Source organism: Symphodus melops (genome assembly GCF_947650265.1).
Source record: "Symphodus melops genome assembly, chromosome: 4".
NCBI lineage: Eukaryota > Metazoa > Chordata > Actinopteri > Labriformes > Labridae > Symphodus > Symphodus melops.
Window position 1 is genome coordinate 2,391,146 of NC_136694.1, and position 14,401 is coordinate 2,405,546.

General features: G+C 44.6%; 1 protein-coding gene across 3 annotated transcripts in view; it reads left to right on the plus strand.

Moving 5' to 3' along the window:
- Nucleotides 1-2,077: 2,077 nt before the first annotated feature.
- The window catches only part of cadpsa (Ca2+-dependent activator protein for secretion a), a 130,249-nt gene continuing 117,925 nt past the window's right edge, over nucleotides 2,078-14,401 (plus strand). For all 3 annotated transcript variants that reach the window (XM_079341817.1, XM_079341818.1, XM_079341819.1), the window contains exon 1: nucleotides 2,078-2,861. In XM_079341817.1, coding sequence (XP_079197943.1) covers nucleotides 2,490-2,861 — 372 coding nt within the window. In that variant the 5' untranslated portion in view covers nucleotides 2,078-2,489. The remainder of the gene's footprint in view (nucleotides 2,862-14,401) is intronic.

The following is a 14,401-nucleotide window of genomic DNA, read 5'->3' on the forward strand; positions in this document are numbered from 1 at the left end:
GGAGAAACCTGGTTATTCATATTTGCATGATACATGCTAGTATCCTGGTTTCTGTTTACAGCATCTGTGCAGGCGCCTGGGTTTTTTTTTTTTTTTTACAACCCAAACTTCTGCAGTTTTAAAATCCCATTAAAAATGACACCACCGTAGCTTCTGGTTTTTCTGATTCTAGTAAACTTTGCATTAAATGATTTCATTATCAAAAGACAAAACTCGTCAGACGCTCTCGTAGCTGCCGTCGTGTTGGTTTTGCTGATACGTCACTTAAGTGAGGCCGCTCAGGTAGTCGACAGCTGGCAGAATCTATAAGGAATGTAGACCAAACATCCCACAGTATCCTTTATTTCTTTTGTTTGAAATGAAGTTTCTCAAAATCAGGATATGGTTTTATCCTGGTGTCTGAAATCCGGATAGGATGTTTTCAAAATAGACTGCATGGTTTACACGCACAAACATAAAAACAGGACTGGCCTATTTTAAAAAAAAGGGTCAATGTGAACAGTTTAAACAAAGACAATCAAGGTCACCTCTTTTGTACTACCTCGTCATCTGATGGTGCAACAACAACCTACTTTTTTCATCTGTTTGTCCTCTGCGAGCTCAGAGAACTCCTGAACAACACGGGGTTCAATGACTTGAAGTAGCACCATAAAGGGAAAGGACGGCGCTTAGTTTGGCAGAGTGTCACATGGGATTGTTGCTTCGTCATGTCTTCGGCTGATTTCTTTGACGATTACTGGACCGGGTTTCAGTTGATGCCCTCCAAAACAAATAAAACTCTGATCAAAAATACTGCTCAGTAAAAGAGAACAAGTGACCAGCTGTCGGTCTCCAGCCTATTTCACCACTATCAACTATCACTGTTGGCTGAGAGCTCATCTACTGTCCAGGTAGCGTTAGCAGGATTGACCACTGTAGACTTGAAAACAGACTGTGTCTTATCTTCAAGATTTTATGATATTGAGAAATAATCAAAGACTGTAAATAAAGAGGGATGAAGTTCATTGATGTCACCCATTGGTTACTGAATTCTGCCTCAACCTACAGTATCTCATGTTCAACCTATCAGCGACCAAAGAGCTCAGGCGGGCTTTAAGCCTCCTGAGAAAATCAAAACAAGCGACTATAGGTTTGTACGTTACTTCTGGGTTTCTGCAGCCAGCCTCAAGTGGACAGTCGAGGAAGTGCACGATTTGGCCCTTCTGCATTGGCTTCATTTTTTGCCGCTTGGAAATAATCCTTCTTGTCACTGATGGTCTGACTCGTGTGTGTAGATCATAAAGGCATCAGTATTTCAGTCTGTTTTGTGCCTCTTGGTTAACGGAGCGTCGAAGACAATCAGATTAATCAAAAGTGCACGTCTGGGGTTTCATCAATGCATGTTGTTTATTATAAAAGTATACATCAACACTCTTGTGTTATCATACATGAACAAAGCCATGTCCACATGAACCCTCACAATGACTGTTGAGCAGCCAGAGGACAGGTCGGTTAGAGGCATCCCGTCCATGGTAGAGAAAAGCCCCTCAAACTAAACTTAAAGGACAAAAAAGAAAGACACTGTCTAGTGACGTTGCTCACCTTCGTAACCTAGCAACACAGAGTATGTCTTAAAGGTACATTCCACTATTTCAGCTGTCACAATAAGCAGTTAAAAACTCCTTTAAAGCACTGGCATTGCACGACTGGAGTAGAAGTAACCTGTATTATGTTATCTGAAACAATGGTCCTCTCTCAGCATGTTGTGATGGGTGTTTATATCTTTTTATTGCTTGAATTGTGACTCACATGTGTAGCCTATCAGGTGTGCACTGTGTAAACAGTATAACCATACTTTTGGAAGCCACGCCGTTTGCAAATGTTTGCACGCAGTTATCAAGGTGTGTAACCAAAATGGCATGGTCGACTTTTACATAAATGAGCAGAGAGATAGATTTTATTGTAATCATGAATTCGTTTGTAAGGCTTTTATTGTGAAAGCTTTGATTCCGGTGTGATCATCAGGTGGTCGTTCACTCACTGTGTTCAAACTGATCTGGGAGCAGCCGGAGGTCTGCTTTCAACGCCCGGAGCCCTGCCTCCTCCTCCTCCTCCTCTTCCTCCAGGCAGCAGAGCATCAACACATCAACGCTTCCTCCTGTCTACTCCCCCTGCGACCCCTCCCCCTTTATATCTCTTCTCATCACAAATCCCTCCTATGTGCCACTGACTGGCTTGGAAAACACGCAAACAGTCAGAGACTCTCAACACTTTATTTTTTTTTACTCTCTGATATTGACTCGTCTGTCGGCAGGTTTTTTTTCCTTCCCTGGAAAGCAACAGTCTGCTCCACTCCTCAGTCAGGTTTCTGCGTCCCCCCCTCCACCCCCCACCCCCCGGATCTCTCCCTTTGAGGCTTACCGGCATCTTCTTCTACTTTTTTTTTTTTTTTTTTTTTTTTTACATTTCGCATTAACAGCAGGTGCAGCCTCCATCCGCGCCTCGGCAACATGTTGGACCCGTCTTCCAGTGAGGAGGAAGGGGATGAGATCCTGGAGGTGGAGCGCAAAGAAGTGGCGGCCCCGAAGAGCGTCGCAGGAGCCCGGCCATCACCGGGCCGTGCCACCGCCGCCGCCGCCGTCACCGACGGCCACAGCAGCGGCGCAGGGCTTCAGCCCCGGGGCCGCGGGAGTGGCGCTGGTCGACCCTCCAGCCCCAGCCCTTCGGTCGGCAGCGACAAAGAGAAAGAGGACCTGGAGAAGATGCAGAGAGAGGAAGAGGAGAAGAAAAAGAGACTCCAGCTGTATGTTTTTGTGATGCGCTGCATCGCGTATCCGTTTAACGCAAAGCAACCTACTGACATGGCCAGGAGGCAGCAGAAGGTAAGATCAGAGTGAACAAGAGGGGAAACTTCAAACAGAAAAACTAGGTGTTCAATCATTATTTTCTCCTGAAACGCATCACTACGATGCATGACACCAACTGTTGCTTCCACAGTCGCATCATGGAGTCCGCCTGTTCAACAATGAAAAAAATCACTCAGACTACGAGGCGTGTGTGTGTGTGTGTGTGTGTGTGTGAGAGAGAGAGAGAGAGAGACATATCCGCTCATATTTATTTGTATTTTTAAATCATATGAGGATTAAACTTTTAGTGTAACAGGTAGCGCACCGTCTGTGATGCTGGAGGCACAGCCTGCGTAATAGTTGCACTAACGTACCGCGAGCGAGTACGACATTGACATTTCTTTATGAATGAAAATGATTTCTTCCAATAGGCTACAAGGTAATTATAATGACAAACCTCCACAGTCCTAGAAATGGTTTTAGAAACAACGCTCTCTAAAGACAGACAGGCTGGCAACACAAGGAAAGGCTGTAAGGGATGACGAGAGAGAGAGAGAGAGAGAGGGAGAGGGAGAGAGAGAGAGAGAGAGAGAGAGAGAGGGAGAGAGAGGGAGAGAGGGAGAGAGAGAGAGAGAGAGAGTGCATCTTCTTGTTCCCACCCATTGTAGTAGCTCTTGCATATGAGAATTGCCTCTAGGTGTAGAAGCATCGGTGGTCCCCCTCCTCCTGCTCTTCCCAAGCTGAGCTCTCATAAGAGAGAGAGAGAGAGAGAGAGAGAGAGATAGAGAGAGAGAGAGAGAGAGAGAGAGAGAGAGAGAGTGAGAGAGAGAGAGAGAGAGTGAGATCATCCACACCGACACACCTTCAGTGTCATGAGTTACATCCTCTGTCTGGGTGGGAGTCCTACATATTAAGATTTGAACCTCGTGAAGAAAATAATGTTTGGACATCCACTATAACCAACTGAAGGTATAGGATTGGGTTTCATTAAAGCCTGCTGTGAAACATTACATATTTCATGATGCACTTAACTGTTTGGAGTACTGGCAGACCCCTGTTGATCAGTCCTGCTCTGAAGGCAGGGCATGGCTGTTTATCACATGTTCTTTGTTGTATAGTCATGATTAGGGACGGCTGCTAAGACCTTACTTTCTTAAACTGTTTTCACTTATATACACTCCTGAAAATATCTACATCATTTCAGAAGGACTGCACCGGAAATCCTCCTCCTGTGGTTGTTCACACATGCACCTCATAGCGGGAGACTATCCCCGTCGAACAGGAGGAGGGGGGTGGCCTCCTGTCAGGAGGCAAGACTTAACGTTAAAAAAAAAAGGAGAAGAACTCCACCGATGTGGGAGACAAAGCAACAGAGTCCGCCTTTACTGAGCTGTACATCAACGCTATCTGTAGGTTTGACAGAACTTACAATGTGGATAAAGGAGTGGAGGCTGCTGCCATGCACTGTGACTTATTGTGCTGAAGGCTGAGGATGAGTTTAGTATTGTTGACTGCTTCTTGGTTTATATCACTGAAACATGAATAAAGACGTCTCCATGATAAAAAAAAAAACAGAAGACAGGGAAACATAAAGTCTGAAGTCAGGGGAAATGAATCGTCCATGTTGAGTTTACACTTGAAGCTGGGAAGAAAGTCGAGAAATTTTACAATAGCACGGTGCATATGACAAATCCTATCACTGCACTTTACACACATATAATGATCCATTCATCTCTTTAAAGAATGAAAACAAAACAGAACTTGCTGCACAGTGAAGCATCATGTCAGTTCACCTCGCACCTCCTTCATAGAAGAAAAAATTGTACAACATTTTACAAGTGCGTGTTGTACACTGGATTTGACGATGTGTCCTTTTGTTTTTAATACTCATTAATCTGTTTAATGGTGTTTTCCTTTAGCTTTCTTTAACCACAAGGGATTCAAGGTTACACTTTTGTATAGGCCTCGGTTTATTTTTCTCCAAACAGGACAAATGTTGAAGATATTTCAACTTTCATTCAGGAGCAAAAACCAGCCTTTAAATCTGAAAGGAATAGTTTTCCATTTATTGTAATAATTATCGATATAGACTGATATGAACATTTTTTATCTTGACTTTTTTGTTATATTGCTCAGCTCTATTTTTTTTAGTGGATTAAGGCGCACACCTTTCTGTACAGGTAGCAAGTCGGAACATCAGTGTGTGAAAACATATTTAGAAGAAGCTCGCTGCCTTGTCTCTCATTTTCTTTGGTACATAATCCTGATGTTCAGTCAGGACCACTTTGTCAAAATGGAAACTTGACACAATTATTTGTATTTGGCGGTATGGCTCTGTGAGGGATCTCCCTGCCCTTCCATGTGCTTATGTGGAAAGCAATAGGCAGGAACAGCACTCATCCCTGCCCTTCCACGTGCATACAAGGAACGCTATAAAGCAGGAAGATAAGCAGCAAACCCAAACAGAGCAAGCATCAACGACAAGCTGACATTCATTAATGCATGCAGAGGCAGGCGAGAGCAGTTAAAATAGGCGGCATAAGAACTATTTGTCCAATAGGATGCTTTCAGCTTGTGATCAGCTGTTACGGTTTGAGTGAGATCAGCTGATGTGAACTCTGGCATGATAATACAGTGAGACTCTGTGGCCTACTCGCATGAGGCTCAATTTTTTTTAATATTCAGGTGGTGTCCGACACATCGGAGTTGTTCCAAATGTTTCAATTAAAGCACCAGTTAGAAAGGAGAAGCGAACCCTAAACGACCCTGGGATCAGAACGCCCTCCATTTAGATTCAAACGTCCTTTCCTGGTTTCATCATGAATTATTATTTTGTTGTTTTATTGCATTGCATTGATCAGCTTTTAAGGCAAGCCTAGCCCCCTGTCCCTGTGTGCACATCGTATAGGTTTTTTCTTGTTTGTATGCAGTGGTCTTACATTAGTGAATGACTCAACATGTAAACATCTGTAGCTGTATCAGGAGCAAAACAACACCATGTAGATTGTCAGGTCGAGCTTAGCCTCATGTTTTTTTTTACACAAAGGGCACCTGAGGGAGACGATCAACAGTGCAGTGCTCAGTAAAGCTCTTGTTGTTTTTCTGTGTGTGTCAACATGATATTCAAACCTCATCAGGTTACACTTTCTCTGTTCAGTGTCCCCCATGAGATCCTGCTTTACTCTGGGGCGTGCATGATGAAAGACACTCTGCTTTCACCAGCGCTTTCAAGCATGAAGTGGCATTTCTGTTTTTCTTTCATTTCTCTGAACAGACAGTGAAGGGCAACTTACAGTTTGATCCTACTCGTGTTATATTGAACTGTGATAGTTGGTGAAGTCTGTAGTGTATTCAAGTTTACATATTATGCTATATACTTATACTTCACCATCTTTCTCTAACTCTAACATGTGTCTCTGTCTACAAACCCCCCAATGATGAGAAGAGTCTATCCTCTCCGTCTTCTGTCTGCTCCACTTTTCAGAAAATGTGTGCTCAAACAGACTGTTTGGAGATTTTCCCTTCATGACATCACAAAGGGCAGTAGCCCCTCCCCCAGGTGGGTGACACTCCCACAGCTAGGTGTTTGTTCTGCCCTCTGAGTCTGCCTTCTCACCGTAAACAATAGGACATGGAGCGAGAAAGCACCGAGTTCACCCGAGCCCTTCCAGAGAGGGGGCGTGGCCAGACACAGCTCATTTACATATTTAAAGCTACAGACACAGAAACAGCCTGTTCTGAGCAGGGCTGAGATAGAGGGGTTTATAGACATGATCAAATACAGGATCAGAGTGGATTTACAACAACACACTTCACACACACATGTTGAAGAGGAGCTCTAAGACTTATTTACACTTGATGAAGAGGAGGAGAATATGTGACTTTTAAACAGAACACAAGTGGAACCAAAACAATGCAAAAGAAAAAAAAACATCTCCTGATTTTAACATAAAAATAAACATATTGTCTGTACCTTTAGGATTAATGTGTTTTGGGCCTTCCAGATAGGACGCAGCATGTGAGCAGAAGGGGAGAGCACATGACCAAAAAGCGACACCGTCTGTTGCTAGGTAACCGAAACGAGTTGTCGTGAAAATAGCTATTATTTTGGACATGCAGTATGTTTGTTTCTGTCCACTATCTATTCGTCCACTATTGGGTCAGACAGCGGCACGTCAAGCTCTTTTATATTTACTACTTTCCACTTGTTTGCTCAGTAATTGTTACTGTAATGTGTTTACTTTTTCACAATAAGAAAACAAACAGCAAGATAGTATATCTTATATCTGTCTTAGAAAAAGCACACTTTGTGCAAAAACAACAGTTAAGAAATAAGAAGAATGAAGTGGAAGTTTGCTCGTTACCTTTCAGTGTGAACGTGAAGTGAACATTTTATACACGACCTAACAGGATTTCCTAATGAAGCGAGAAGTGTCAGGGTGCTGTTTCTGCATGCTGTGGACTTGTTTCTGCAGGTGTTGTTGAAGAATTAAAAGCAAGATCCAGGAGTGCTTTTTGCCAAATATATTCAGGAGTTTGAAGGTACATCAGATCAAACCGTTCAGCGGTTCATAATAGTATGGCTGTGTGGCGACTGCAGGGACAGATCAGCGGTGGCTGAAAGGCTGAAAATTGGAGCTGTGAGCTCTCAGTGATGTTGTTACCTTCACCGCATGGCGTGTGTGCTTGCAGGTTTATGATTTGTGTTTTGCAGCACTAGATGAGCTTTTTATTTTTTCCCATTTCTTGCTTCAGTGGCGACCCTGACTGTGCCAAAGAAGGGGTCATTTTGTAAAAAGATTGAGGGGCTTTTTTTTTTTTTAGTTAATCCAACATAATAAACCGTGCAGGATTGGAACCGTCCAATAATGTTATTTTTTCACCTACAAGGCTGGTATGAGCAGGTGATCAGGAGTCATGGATTATTACCTGATATACATGTTCTTCTCAAACCAATTATTTAACATACCGTAAATTCCGTACTATTGAGCGCACCTGGATATAAGCCGCACCGGCTAAAAATAAGTAAATAAATGTATTTGTACATATATAAGCCGCACTTGATTATAAGCCGCAGGTGTCCACGCTATAACAAGAGCTATTTACACAGACGTAGGCTACCGGTAACATCCGCAAATACTGTAGCGTCCGTACGGACGTTAAAGGACGACGAGAGCGTTCAAATAATAACTTAATAACCCGATCACTGTCGGCCGTGACCACGCCGTTTACAGCAGAGAACAACACATAACTTGCCGTAACAATCCAACTCTCTCCCCCAGCGTTCTCTCATACAGCCACTCAACACGTTCTCGCTGGTGCATTCACTGACTCTCCACATAATCGGAATTATGAACACATTATCAACTACTGACTTTACAACATGAACCGTTACAATACGAAGCCTAGCCGACGGTGTCTGTAACACGGCTGATGAAAAAGATGACCGTAATATATTTCACAAGAAAAAGTCCATCCATTCACTGCCTCAGAATGACTTCATTACTCACTTCCTCAGTCTCTGTTGTCGCTGTCAGTGTCATCTTAACGTGCAGCAGCTCTGTTAGCTTCTTTGACAGCCAGGTCGATCGCCTTTAACTTGAAAGCTGCATCATATGCATTTCTCCGTGTGTTTTCCATGATGAGGGTGCGTGCATGAAGCGCAAAATGACTGATATTAAGATCCGACGTGATGAAGTCAAATGTTTTTGCGGCAGAAGCTCATTGTCCCCCAAGAAAAATCCATGCATTAGCCGCACCGGAGTAGAAGCCGCAGTGCTCGAAGTGTGAGAAAAAAGTAGCGGCTTATAGTCCGGAATTTACGGTACATGTCACTGTACAAACAGGAGAAGGATTTATCACAATGGACAACATGGAAATGTGATGTGACAGAAGGTCTTTGGTGCTTGGACTCAATGGGGGGGGGGGGGGGGGGGGGGGGGGGGGGGGGGGGGAAGGGGGGGGAATGGAGTCCAGACCCTGGTGCTGGTGAAGCTGAGACCCGTTGAGACCTGATGGGTGAAGAAGTGATGTGTGATGATGGGCGTGTGAAGGGTCGGTGGAGGGACGCACTAAACATCGTCATGGAGGAGCTGAAGGTGGAGAAAGAATCAGATTGAAAAGAGGAGCAGGAACACTGTGCCATTGGTTAGATGAACACCAGCTGATTATCCAATGACGGCCCCAGGAAATGACAGCGAGGGATGATAGAGATAGACCAGATCGGGAAAGCTGATAAAAAGTCTTCCTGACTGAAGTTACGCTTAAGCTTCATGTCATGGATTTCTTCTCGAGCAGGGGCGTGGAGGTCCGGCTTCCTCAGACTGTTAAGACGTCTCCCTGCTCCAACGCAGCTGGATCCAATGAGCGATCGTTATCAGGCTTCTGCAGAGCTTCATGATTGGTTTAAAGCAGATGTTTTGGAGCAGGGAGACGTCTAAAAGTCTCAGGTATCTGAGACCCTCGAGGACTGGAGTCCGACACCCCTGTAGCACCCCAGCAGCAGGAAGATGCTTTACAATGGCTGAGCTTGATTTTTAAACATATTAGTCAAATATTTTTTAAATAATACTCCAAGTAAGATTCCAAATCTATCATTTATTAGCATGATAGAAAAGGATCAATTAATTTATTATGTGAGCATCACTGTTTGCACGCTGGAGGCAAAAAGGTGAAAACACAAAGGTTCAATTAAAAAAGCAGTCAATCAATTTTCTACGTCATCCATTTGGGATAATATGCCGTAGGGAATTCTCCTTTTGTATTCCTCATGATCCTGTTGTCCACACTTCCTCGGAAGGCCGCTGCCTCCAAACCTTCGAGAAGCTGAATCAGAAGATGAAGTGAAAGTGATGCCGTACTGATTTGTTCACGTTACAGCTTACTTTCAATCAGGTTTCAGGCTGCAGAGAAGATGAAAGACAAACCGCACATCACCAGCAACACGAGTTTAAAAGTCAACAATGAGGCGGCGTGCATGTTGTCGAATAAGTGACTGCATCGTCTCCTCCCTGCTGCTTGTTCTGTCGCTTCAGTCACTGAATCACAATTTATTCTCACGCCTATTCCCGTCTCGCTGCGACGCTTGCCTCAAAAGCATCTGTCTGCTTAAGTGCCACTTTCATACGAGTGTGCTCAAGAAATAACAACTATCTTCACCGCGGTTGTCCATCACCTGTCTTTACTTCAATGACTGCTCTGAGCACGTCACACATTACTCATCAGCAGCGTTTGTTTCATTTATCGAACCCAGTAGAAAATGACTGATCCTCTCATGAGAAGGAAACAAGAGACGATGAAAGGACAAGCACGTCGTCTCTCATCAGCTCAAACACCTGCTGAAGCCCCCGAGAAGAACGCCGCTGCGTTCAGCCACAAAGGCAGCATCAGTCTGTGTGTTCACACATGGACAGAAAGTCTCATTTGACACCGTGTGTTTAGATCACACTCTGGAGCTCATACGGCGTCTTCAAACGGTCAGCTGGGTGGTGGGTGGTACTGCTCCGGGCTCGAGATGCTGTGGGCTGTAAAAGAGGATGAAGCTATTCCTTATTTCATCTTCAAACCTGTCTGGTGAGGATTTAGTTCATTTTTGTGTTTAGGTGTTTTTTTTTTAAGCATGTATTGCCGTCAGGTTGTGACACAAAACAGGAAACAATGAAAACAAACAAAATCAGAAATCAGTCAGATTTGTGCGCAACTGAAGAAGCAACAAAACATGGGAAAAGCAACCTCACTAAAGAAACGTATCTGCTGCACTCAAACTCCAACTCACTGCTTCATCTGGTCGTTTAACTCGAGGACGGAAAATTGACGGTCTGCTCTTCCAAAAATAGAAATCGTGCGTTCTTTCTCTCCCAGGACGCTGCTCTGCTGACGTTAGCGTTCCCTCGCCCGCTTGTTGTCGTCGGCTGTTTTCACAAAAAGTAACGAGTGCTTTTAAACGTCTGAAATTGTAACAGCGTTATCGAATCCGGAAAGTAGCTCACTCTCTTCTAGTTAGCACAAACAGGAGTGTGAGTTACAGCGCCAACATCCTGGTCTATCAGTGTGTTGAGTCCGGGCTCGTCTGTTAGCATGAGCTGCTATTATCCATTTCACAGCAAGACTCCTGTTTTAATGCAAAACTGTGAATTATCTCCTATAAAGTTTCTAATTTTTACGTTTTTATATTCTTATCTTTTTAACTCTGCTCGTAAGGTGACCTTGGGTTTTTTGAAAGGCGGCCATAAATAAAATGTATTATCGTTATTATTCTTGTTGGCGGTGGATTACGGTCCGCTACGATCACAACACGCACAAGAAATAAGAAAATGGAAGTAAATGCTCCGTTCACCATCGGCGCCAGGCAGATAGCGAAGCTAACGAAGCTAACGAAGGAAGCGGAGCAGGATAACGATGCATTGCACAAATTGTGGGGAAAGAGCTACGAAAAGTTACGGACAACGTTTTACAGAGATTGCACAAACTTCCTGATGTTGACCGGGTCACTTCCTGCCTTTGGTACGTTCTTGTCGTCTAACACGAGCAGAGGAAACTAACGTTGAATGACGGTCATCCTGTGTGTGTGTGTGTGTGCGTTTAATGTGTGTGGCGTCGCTGCTGTGCTGACGTCGCCCGCTTGTTTTCACAAAAAGTAATGAGTCTGTAAATGTAACAGCGTTATTAAATCTGAAAAGTCGTCTATTAGTTAACAAGATACCACAAACAATGATAAGGCAGGACTCATCTCTCCTCTCCATCTCTCTCGTCTGTCAGAGCAGCGATCGCGGTTCTTAATTAGACGAGCATAGATTCATAGTTCAATGCCTCCTGGTTCTCTTTTGTTTTTAATTACGTTTTCTTTTCTCTCCTAATCAGGCCGGGGGGGGGGGGGGGGGGGGGGGGGGGGGGGGGGGGGGGGGGGATGAGGAAGCCCAGGTGAGACCCTCCACGCAGTAACACAATAAGGCCATCTGCCTGCTGCGTGTCTGCACCGCCGTGTCTGAGCTGCCTCCCTCTCCTCCCTCCTGTCTCCATGCGCTCGTGTCAGTCCTCACAAACAAGCAGGAAATGTCTATCTGATCATGTACGAGCTCTTATCTGCACGAGTTCATACAGAATGTGTTTAAGAAGTAAACACACTGGGCTTTATCGTACGCCCGGCTCGCAGCACAGGTGTCTTTCTTATTTTCCTCCTGACGCTGCCGTCGCTGTAAAGCCCAGAGCTCACCTTGTTTAAATAGCAGATGAACTCGTGTTAGCACCCAGGTGTGTGTGTGTGTGTGTGTGTGTGTCTTAAAAGGAGGTGTGGTGAGGCGTAAAGCTGGCGTTTGTCTTTCTTGAGAACGCAGAACACGCCCGCTCGCACCCTTACACCTTAAAGCTGCTCTAAAGTCTGCACAGCGGTGAAGCTCTGAGAGCACGTTACACACCTGCGTGTACACTTCATGCTCCGGGTGTCAGCGCAGTGCGCTGCGTCAGGAACAAAAACAAGTTGACAAGTCGAGAGAATGGCGACAGAAAAAGAGAGAGAGGAGGATACTCACGACTCGGGAAGTGGTTCCTAAAGTCTGGGTTTGGACCCCCTGAGGAGGTGGTCACGAGACACTGAGGAGGTGGTCATGTGAATTCTTCCAAAACAAATGTCGTCTTCTCTAATGTCGGTGTTTAGATCGGCCTAAGATGTTTAACCCCCTCATGGACTGTGTGTGTGTGTGTGTGTGGGTTTGGGGGTCTTTGGGGACCACTGGACTAGGCCACCTAACACCATGTCATGAAGTCCTTTAGAACATGTCAGAAAGTTCCTTTTAATAAAATTTTGCAATAAAACCCCCCCCCAAAAAAAGAAAGTTCCTTTTAAAATAGTCAAAACCATAAAAACAGACATGAAAGTCTATTTTACAAAACCTTGAGAAAGATTTAGAACAATCCCCCATTTTCTCTCCTTCAAGAGTCACTGTCACCAAGGCGATAATAATAGTGACAATAAAAGTGTAAGAAGTGTAAATCCATGTCGTGTTCTTTTTGAACCCTTCGACGCCGAGATTTTTCCCAGAACACAAACTGTTTTTCTGCCTCTGTTTTCAGTATCGGTGGTGAGAAGGAAAACCTTTTTGAATTGTGCCATCAAAGCCCAGCAGCGCTGTGTGCGTGCGTGCGTGTGTGTGCGTGTGTGTGTGCGTGTGTGTGTGTGTGTGTGTGTGTGTGGTGTTTCAAACAGATCAATAGTGAATACATTATTCATGAGGACAGCATGTAGGCTGCAAACGATGATGAAAGCCTTGTCAGTTTGCCTGTTGTGTTCATGTAGACGCACACACACACACACACACACACACACACACTTATTGCTAGTATGTGAGATGTTCATCAACCTCTGAAGGGCAGCAGGCCAATTAGCACCGAGAGGCCCGATCCTTTAAAACACACAACCAGAGTTTTATTCACGAACTCTCCATTATTATTATTATTTTTTTTTCTTCTGAGTACCATTTTTTAATTCCAAGTAGCGTCACATCAACGCTTCGAGAGTCTTATAAATATTTAATATTCGTGACACTCACCCCTGTTTGAGTGTGACTTGATAATTAGCATTGTTGTTGGGCACGTGTCGAGGTTTAAAACCTTCGTGTTACAAATGCACACAGACAGATTTCTGTTTTTCAATCAGAGACTTTATCACCCAGCGCTGCACGCTGGTGCTGCAGGGGTTAGCGCTCTCCTCCCACAGCGGGGAGGTTGCTGGTTCGAATCCCCGTCTGTCAGCAGCCTCTCTGTGTGCAGTCTGCATGTTCTCCCCGTGCATGGCGTTGGTTCTCTCCGTCTTCCTCCCGCAGTCCAATCACATAGGTTACCTGGGTGTCTGACCCCGCCTCTCGCCCAATGACAGCCTCCACAGATTACATAATTCCAAAGTATGCAGACAGAATAGTAAGAGAATAATCCTGTGTTATTATGAGCTGAAGCTGATGAGATGTAACAACCCTGGTATTTTTACCACTTGGCACAGCAGAGATGTACAGAGGAGGCTCTGAGCGTCTCCGTGTATTCATAGAAAGCACAACAAAAGACGTGTTACTTGGACCGGACGGAAATAGTAACAAAGCTGGCGTTCCTGATGCAGCCACAACTTTACACTTCCCCAGATGGCAGAAAGAGGCGCAGATCTCCTGAGTTTAGAAGCCATCCATAGAAAATAGTATAAAAATGGCTCATCTACAGTGTGGCACAGGACACGCCTCCTCCTGCAGCATGTTCACCACACACAGGCGCTCTCGTTGCCGCCGTCGTCTTTGTTTTTCGCTGATTTGTCACCTGTGCAGGTCGCTAGCATACACGCTGTTAAATCTGAGATACTCAAGTCCATGATCACGCACTCAAACTCCTATAAGAGTGAGGACAGGTGTTATTCTCTGCTGCATGTGTCAGCACAAGTGGTCACATTTTTCACCTGGAAAAATGTAATATGGGGTAAGGGGGTAAAATGTTTTGAAAACGTTTCCCTTTTTACGTCCTGCATCCTCCTGATTTGAACACAACATGTCCATGTTTTTCAGATATGTTCAGAGGAGTCCAAAAAAAACAAAAAAAACCCC